The 8,694-nt window shown below is 42.0% G+C and overlaps 1 protein-coding gene and 1 long non-coding RNA gene across 3 annotated transcripts; both read left to right on the top strand.

The window, feature by feature from the left end:
- Positions 1–273: 273 nt before the first annotated feature.
- On the top strand, positions 274–821 carry LOC311143482. Of its 2 annotated transcripts, none has more exons than XR_014614414.1 (4): positions 274–386; positions 512–554; positions 626–690; positions 810–821. It is a non-coding gene; the product is annotated as an uncharacterized lncRNA (long non-coding RNA). The 2 variants fall into 2 exon arrangements; XR_014614415.1 differs by having other exon boundaries at positions 807–816.
- A 368-nt stretch (positions 822–1,189) lies between these two features.
- Positions 1,190–7,269, top strand: LOC311143426 (interleukin-1 receptor-like 1; the record flags this gene model as incomplete). Its single annotated transcript, XM_084179246.1, has 9 exons — positions 1,190–1,206; positions 3,392–3,575; positions 3,795–3,945; positions 4,236–4,304; positions 4,410–4,539; positions 4,692–4,840; positions 4,965–5,096; positions 5,805–5,969; positions 6,082–7,269. The coding sequence occupies 9 exons, from the start codon at positions 1,190–1,192 to the stop codon at positions 6,489–6,491; spliced, it is 1,407 nt and encodes a 468-aa protein (XP_084035372.1). The 3' UTR covers positions 6,492–7,269.
- Between the last annotated feature and the right edge of the window lie 1,425 nt (positions 7,270–8,694).

Genomic DNA, 8,694 nt, shown 5'->3' with positions numbered 1-8,694 from the left:
AACCATGTTGTCCAAAAAGTTATACTTTTGAATCATCTGTCCATAGAACGTTCTTCCAAGAGCCTTGATGATCGTCCAGGTGCTTTTTGGCAAACTTTGAGTCAACTTTTTGGATGAGATGGGTCCCATTATGCCTGGCGAAAACCAAACGCTGCATTCCACAGTAAGAACATCATACCAAAGGTCAAGCGTGGTGGAGATGGTTAATATGTTGCATTGCCATTTCAATAATCCCCATTTGGTCAACATTTCAGATTTAATCATTTCTGCAGTATCTAACACAGGATATCCTAGCAAGATCTTTCAAGAGAAATGTGACTCATGGTCTTTCGTATCAGTGGATGCAAGTTCCTGTTTTGCAGAAAATGTGCTCCTACACTTTCAGGGTATGCTCTTTCAGTTATTCTTCACTCCGAACCTAAAAAAAAATTCTGCATATGTATTCCCTCTTGAAAATAAGTGTCATTTATTGTAAAAACAAGTAAAGCATGGTCCTGATGTTTTCATATAGGGTCTTGTTTGGAACGATAGTTCCTGACCAACTTTACAATAAGGTAACATAACTTTTTTTTGTTCCCCTTGTCTTGTAGTTGGTGGATGGTGGTCTCATGTTTCTGCTCCTTAGTTTGACTAGGATTTCTGCACAGAGAGAAATGTCCTTAAACCCCACTACAATAGGTCATTACACAGGTATAGCATCTTCACATTTCACACATTTTACGTCCTATTATTACAAAGCATAGTGAATATATTGTACCTAGAACAATAGACCTCTTTTAGTCGGGTAATGTATGTTAATATTTTAGCAGAGTCCCCATGTAACCGATCTGAGGGGGATGCAACTACTGTGACAGAGGGGGAGGGCCTTAGTTTGCCAGCCTACCATAACCTGAGTGAGTTGGATTGGGCCAACGTGACTGAGTTTACCTGGTACAGAAACGGAACCCAGGAGCTCCCGTCCTCTGAGGAAGGGCGTGTGCATCATCATGGGCCGGTGCTCTTCTTCCTCCCCCTTTTAATCAACAACTCTGATCAGTACTACACCTACTGGTAATACAACAACAGTGTGTTGATGTGTGTGTGTTTTAGGGGTTAAATTGGTAATTCGGAGGTGGGGGAGCCCTATTTGGGGGGCTTAGGGTTAGGTTTAGGGTTGAGTCTAGGGTTAGTGTTGAACCTGGATGTGTACATGAAGCTAGGGCTAGGGTAGGCATGCACATTTACAAAGAAAAAAAACCTAAATGTCCCTTGTCTTGCATGAACGTTGAATAATATTATACAGTGCATTCGGAAAGTATTCAGACCCCTTTACTTTTTCCACATTTTGATACGTTACAGCCTTATTCTAAAACGGATTAAATAAAATACAAATCCTCATCAATCTGCACACAATACCCCATAATGACAAAGCGGAAACAGGTTTTTAGAAATTCTTGCAAATGTAAAAATAAAAATGGATACCTTATTTACATAAGAATTCAGACTCGGAATTGAGCTCAGGTGCATCCTGTTTCCATTGATCATCCTTGATGTTTCTACAACTGAATTGGAGTCCACCTGTGGTAAATTCAATTGATTGGACATGATTTGGAAGGCATATATCTGTCTATATAAGGTCCCACAGTTGACAATGCATGTCAGAGCAAAATCCAAGCCATGAGATCGAAGGAATTGTCCGTAGAGCTCTGAGACAGGATTCTGTCGGGGCACAGGTCTGGGGAAGGGGACCAAAACATTTGTAAAGCATTGAAGGTCCCCAAGAACACAGTGGCCTCCATCATTCTTAAATGGAAGAAGTTTGGAACCACCAAGACTTCCTAGAGCTGGCCGCCCGGCCAAACTGAGCAATCAGGGGAGAAGGGCCTTGGTCAGGGAGGTGACCAAGAACCTGATGGTCTCTCTGAATGAGCTCCAGAGTTCCTCTGTGGAGATGGTTGTCCTTCTGGAAGGATCTCCCATCTCTGTAGCACTCTACCAATCAGGCCTTTATGGTAGAGTGGACATACAGAAGCCACTCGTTAGTAAAAGGCACATGACAGCCTGCTTGGAGTTTGCCAAAAGGCACCTAAAGGACTCACCATGAGAAACAAGATTCTCTGGTCTGATGAAACCAAGATTGAACTCTTTGGCCTGAATGCCAAGCGTCACGTCTGGAGGAAACCTGGCACCATCTCTACGGTGAAGCATGGTGGAGGCAGCATCATGCATTGGGGGTGTTTTTCAGCGGCAGGGACTTGGAGACTAGTCAGGATAGAAGGAAAGATGAATGGAGCAAAGTACAGAGAGATCCTTGATGAAAACCTGCTAAGGACCTCAGACTGGAGCGAAGGTTCACTTTCCAATATGACAAAGACCCTAAGCACACAGCCAAGACAATGCAGAAGTGGCTTTGGGACAAGTATCTGAATGTCCTTGAGTGGCCCAGCTAGAGCCCGGACTTGAACCCGATCGAACATCTCTGGAGAGACCTGAAAATAGCTGTGCATCGACGCTCTCCATCCAACCTGACAGAGCTTGAGAGGATCTGCTGAGAAGAATGGGAGAAACTCGCCAAATATAGGTGTGCCAAGCTTGTAGCGTCATACCCAAGTAGACTCGAGGCTGTAATCGCTGCCAAAGGTGCTTCAACAAAATACTGAGTAAAGGGTCTGAATACTTAAGTAAATGTAATATTTCAGTTTTTTATTTTTTATTAATTTGCTAACATTTCTAAAAACCTGTCATTATGGGGTATTGTGTGTAGACTGATGAGGAAAAACAACAATTTAATCGATTTTAGAATAAGGCTGTAACGTAACAAAATGCGGAAAAAGGGAAGGGGTCTGAATACTTTCCGAATGCACTGTATTTGAACTTACTCTGCCAATTTAAATTTGAGGCAAAATATCCACAAAAAACTATTATAACCGTCTTCAAAACGCGGGTCTCGTGTGTGGCAATAAAGATGTGTTTGCTCCTGACCTAAGGCCAAGCACAAGATGGAAGGACATGCACGCCGATATATGCATACTGACCAAAATATTGCAGGTGTTTACATGGTTTTGAGCATGTGCCAGATGATAGAAATATCAACGGCAGTACCGGTACTCTAAAAAGTCAGGTAAATAATACTTTCCTGTCGATATTTTGTCTCAAAATTCGACCCACTGAAGGACCAACCACACAGACAACTGGTATGGTAAAATGTAATACAATTTTATTAAACATTCTGGCTTGTAAGGAAACTTTCTACGTTTTTACACTGCTTAGTTTCAGGCTGTATAGACTCTTAGAAAAAACATTTATCTATAGCCTAAAAGGGTTATTCGGCTGGCCCCCAGTTAGAACCCTGTTTGTTCCAGGTAGAACCGTTTTGGATAACTGGTACACTGTGTATATTCATATGTTCCAGGAGAAAGGCAGCAAACACCTGCGTCATATTTGTGACAAAGGTGATTGTGGTCAAAGCCCAACCGTTCGATCACTCAGTCCTGTTCAGTGATATCTCAGATTCAGCAAACAAAATCCGTATCCCATGTCCTGACCCCGTGGAACAACTGTGCCAGGATGGAAAAGAAAACTTAGCCTGGTATAAGGTACTGAACATGACCAGAATGCTAACACAAACCTCAATCCTGCAAAACTATTTACCATTGGTTCTCAACTCCTGTCCTAAAGCTCATAAGTGTTGCACAGTTTTTGTTCTAGCCCAGCACTAACACCCAACTCATCATCAAGCTCTTGATTAGTGGAATCAGGTATCTTACTGCTAGTTCAGCAAAGAAGTTTGTCAAATTGTTTGTCTTTCATTTCAGAATTTCAGTCTCATTCCAAACGAGTCTGAGAGTAATCTGTGGGTGAATGGCGCCTCAAAAGCAGACGAGGGCATCTATACGTGTGTGTGCACGTGGGATCACAACGGGAGGGTTCTCAACACTTCTGCATCCAGGAGACTAAAGATCCAAGGTAAGTAGGTCGTGGCTTGATGACAGCTCTGTCAATCCACTCAGCATTTTATTTATTTGATTTTAGCTTTACTGAAACCTCATCCAAGATGGCAGCAGGGTCAGCAAACATAGAAACTCTAGGCTAAATTACAGTAGGTTATTAGGCTACACAAACAAACAGGATCAAAAGCAACCCTCATATCACGTGTGGTCTTTGAGGCAGCAACAATCATCAAAAACATCAATGACTACATTTTGAATGTATCCAAAAGTATCTTTCTGACTAAACTGTGCGTTTGTCTCCTTCAGCTCCCTCTGCCTCGCATCCTCCTCAGATCAACCTGCCTAGAGACGGAAGCACAGAGACCACTGACCTGTGTAGGGATCACACCTGGCTCAAATACTTTCAAATACTTGTGTTGTGCTTGATTTGGTTTGCCCGGTATATCTCTCCGTCTTCGTTGTATCTCTTGTTCTTCATAGACACCACAAAGAAGTTGAGGTGTGAAGCATTTTGTGGGCAGAACATTGTAGACAACTGTCACGTGTCGTGGCAGATGAACGGAGTGACAGTGGGTTCGCAGCAGCAAGGCTACTCAGTGATCACCACCAGGTAGGTACGCACGCACACACACATGGATGCACGCATACACACAAGCATACACACACTTGTTTTTGAGAACATGGTAACAGAATTTACACAGACCCCAGATTCACCATTGAGAATTCACTGTGTGAATATTTTGTGTGTATGTGTTACTGTAGCGAGGTGGAGGTATCTTCAATGCGGAGTATCTTCACGGCTATCCTGACCATAGACACAGTGACTATCAAGGACCTCCAGTCAGAGTTCAAGTGTGTTGCCAGAAACGACCAGAAATTGATTCATGCAGTGGTGACTCTCAAACCAAGATGTTAGTGCACACACACTTACACAAACATCACTCAGACACACATCCACATGTCACACAAACAAAATCACACATATACACTCTGTAACTTTCTTGGTGTTGTGTCCTCCATGTCTTCCCCCAACAGGGTTTATATTTATGGGTCTATGTGTGGCATTGCTGCTCTTCTTCTTGCTAGCTGCTGTAGCCGTCAAAGTGTTTGACATCGATCTGGCTCTCCTCTTCCGTGGAGTTTTCAAATGCTATGATCGATCTGAGGGTAAGAACATCTAGCCATAGACTAAAGTTTACTGATGCTATTTCACTAAGATATTTCATTGTACAGAAATGCTTATTCAGCCTACATTATCTGTATAGTATTGCGTACCATATAAACATATTACTACATTTAGTTTTTAGTCACCACACAGGAGCACTCTAACCTTGTACTGTACAGTAAATGTCTCAATCGGCCCACTGATTGTGCAGTGCAGTTGTCACGCCCTGACTCAGAGGATGCTTATATGTTGAGTCAGGGTGTGTATATTCCTTGTTGTGATTTTCTATGTTTAGATCTAGTATGTCTAGATTTAAGTTGGCCGGTGTGGTACCCAATCAGAGGCAGCTGTCGCTATTGGCACTAGTGGGTTGTGGGATCTTGTTCCGTGTTAGGTATGTTGTTTGTGTACCTTGGACTTCACGTTTCGTTTGTTGTTTTGTCGTTGTTTATTCGGTTCAAATAAACATGTATGCATATCGCTGCGCCTTGGTCTGACCCATTCATCAACGAACGTGACAGCAGTTGTTTGCAGTAGGCCTTTCGCAACAGGTCCCGCCTTGGGTCAATCCCACTACTAGTGTAGAAGTAATGGGCCATTTATACTAAAATAACTCAATTTCAGTTCAAATAGAATTTAATCAAATCTCTCAAATCTACTCCTTTCATGCTGAGGTTTGACAGAAACCACCTCTTTGTCTGTGTTTTCAGATGGGAAGGTCTATGATGCTTACATTGTCTACCAAATGGATGGCATAGACAAAGACATGGACGAGAAAGTGTTTCACTTTGTGAGCAGCGTTCTGCCGACTGTCCTGGAGCAGAAGTGTGGCTTTAGACTCTTCATCCACGGCAGAGACGACCTACCTGGAGAAGGTTGGTTCTTTCAGACTGTGTCCTGCCCTCTAAGAAGCAAATGTAACAGTAATAAACAGTACCAAAGTCGAAAGTTAACTTCTCCTGCTCCTCTCTGTTCTGTTGTCCCCAGACCGCATGGAGTTGGTGGAGGCCTGCATGCGGCTGAGCAGGAGGCTGATTGTCATCCTGACCCCCAGCTCAAGCTCAAGGTCAGGCTCAGGAGGTCAAGGGTCATGGGGCCAGTGGGGCTACTCGTCATCGTTGACCTCAGCGGAGGACTATGACTGTCAGGTGGGGCTCCACCAGGCTCTGGTCCACAGTGAGATGAGCGTCATACTCATCCAGCTGGGAGACATGGGTGAGGGGGGCTACACACACCTGTCCCCCGGCCTGCAGCACCTGGTCCGCAAGAGTGCCCCCTTAATGTGGCAGGAGGGAAAGCGTGGGTCGACGTTGCCCAACTCAAGCTTCTGGAAGAGGGTGCGTTACATGATGCCTTGGCCGCGCCACTCAACTAGTTTTGACAACCGGTTAATATGACTCTTCTATGTGAACGATCAGAAGGTCTGAGGACTTGAAGTGCGGTTGGAGGTCTGGGATTCTGTTATAGAAGAGAACACCCCAGGTTGTCTCTGAAAATCCTTATTCCAGTCATAGAAATATAATGAATGATTCCAGTGCTGTGCAGAGATATACACAGGTTAGCTGAGAACGTCACAAAAACGATGTGTACGCTTCAATGTGGCAGAAGGCAGTGTGTTGTGATTCTGGATGGCTAGCAACAATGAATAGAAACTGCCATGTGGGGAATCATAAGTGGCTAATTTCAGCTAGTGTTATCTTGTTCTTGGTACAATGTGTTGTTTTTAGGGATTTTCACTGATGTCACGTCAATGCGAAAATGGCAAAAATTTGCTAGCTAACTTACAACTGTAATGATGTGTTTGAGAGACAAGTGCTCATTGTGCAACTTTATTTATGTTTTCAATAAACATTGGAGACTAAATATAGTTTACATGTTGTCAATCTAAGCCAACACTGTCTGTTTTGCCCCATATTTGTGCACAATTCGGTTATATTGCTAAACAACCAACCGGTCTATGGCAGCTGCCATAGTGACATATTGACTAAGGTCCTAAATCAATTGAAATGTACATTTCCAACCTTTTGTGTAAGTAGACAAGTTTCTCAAGAAAAGCGTGTCGATTATTATGTCAAAACAAAATGAAGACAAGGTAGTCTACTGTATGTTGCTTTTGTGCTTGTAAAGACTTGCCTCATTTACTCAAGCCTTGCAATAAAGATAAATGCTATCGTGTTTCTGTCCAATTTTGTCAGCCTGTATTGGTTCGTGTGGATGGTTTGGTTAGCTGTTGTACTGATGTTTACGCGCTATTATCTGCTGCTGCTGTATCTAATCAGACCTCATCTCCCACCATCTGGTCTCATGACATTTAGACTCTGCTCTGGCACACACCTTCTCATGTAACACAGACCCAAACACACACACACACCTGGGGACATTCTGTACATTTTTGTGTGTGTGTTGGAAATATACCTTTTTTGAGTGACTAACTTATCTGATGCCCTGAAGATAGTCACTGAATAAACTGGATGTGGAAAAAGCCACGACTGTCAATCTGAACAGTCAGCATTACAGATGCCATGTACTGTAGGCAAATTATGAAAGTGATAACTGCTGCCACAGAAAATCGATCAACATATATGTTTTCTTTTTCTGGTAGCACTTTGTAATAACTCTACGTAATAAAGCATAATAGATTAGTAAATAGTTTATTCATAATTTATTAGTCATTACTCCATTCATTAGATGTTTAATATAGGTCCTTATTAACCATTTACTAATCATAATTAATCATTAGTCTTTTTGTGTGGCCTCATCTGAAGTGTGGGCTATTTATACTTTATAAATGTTTTGAGTGACCAGTGTAATTTCTCACAAAAAGATGGACATGCCATTTCTGAGTGATGTTATATCGATTCCTGGGGTCATTTCATGTGTATCTGAGCTATTGCCGTTCAAGCAGGCAGAAATACAGCAGGTATGACGAGTTTTGTATTTCATGCCTGCTTGAACAGTGAATAGATCAGATACACATGAAAACAGGAAATCAACCCAGGAATCGATAGATCATCGCTCAGAAATGCACAAAAACGATATAACATTCAAAATGGGTGAATCTTTCCCTTAAGGTCTCAAAATAGCCTAGAACATATCAATGGTTAAAGACTAACCACACAACACAGGATGGTATAGGAAATATAACAAACATTTAATTCACAAAAACTGTTGTGAAACAACTGTTGCATGGACTTGAGGAAGACTTGTAATGTGAATGTTTTGCTAATGTTGTCAACCTCGCGAACACAAACTAATCATAAAACGGGGAGATCTACCTGCCAGTTTTTCTGTAGTGGATTTTTATTCCTTACTACTGATACAGTATGTGATTGAGGTATAAATGTTACATGTATGATTTGCAAGTAGAAATGTATAACCTTTAAGTGCTTCAGTCTTTAATCTTTATACCACACTTGTTTTGGTAGAAAAGTCACTGCCAAGAAATGCTAATGTTAGAATTTTTGGAGAATAAATAATGTTATTTTACTCAGCATAGAGTGTGTCTGAAGTTACACGTCACAATATTACAACAGTTTAACTGTTTTGAATAAAATGTTCAATATATGTTCTTAAACAACCTCTTGTTATAGGCTTTGGGGT

The sequence above is a fragment of the Coregonus lavaretus genome, assembly GCF_964263955.1.
Source record: "Coregonus lavaretus genome assembly, chromosome: 16".
Classification (NCBI taxonomy): Eukaryota; Metazoa; Chordata; class Actinopteri; order Salmoniformes; family Salmonidae; genus Coregonus; species Coregonus lavaretus.
This window is presented reverse-complemented; position numbering and strand designations above follow the sequence as displayed.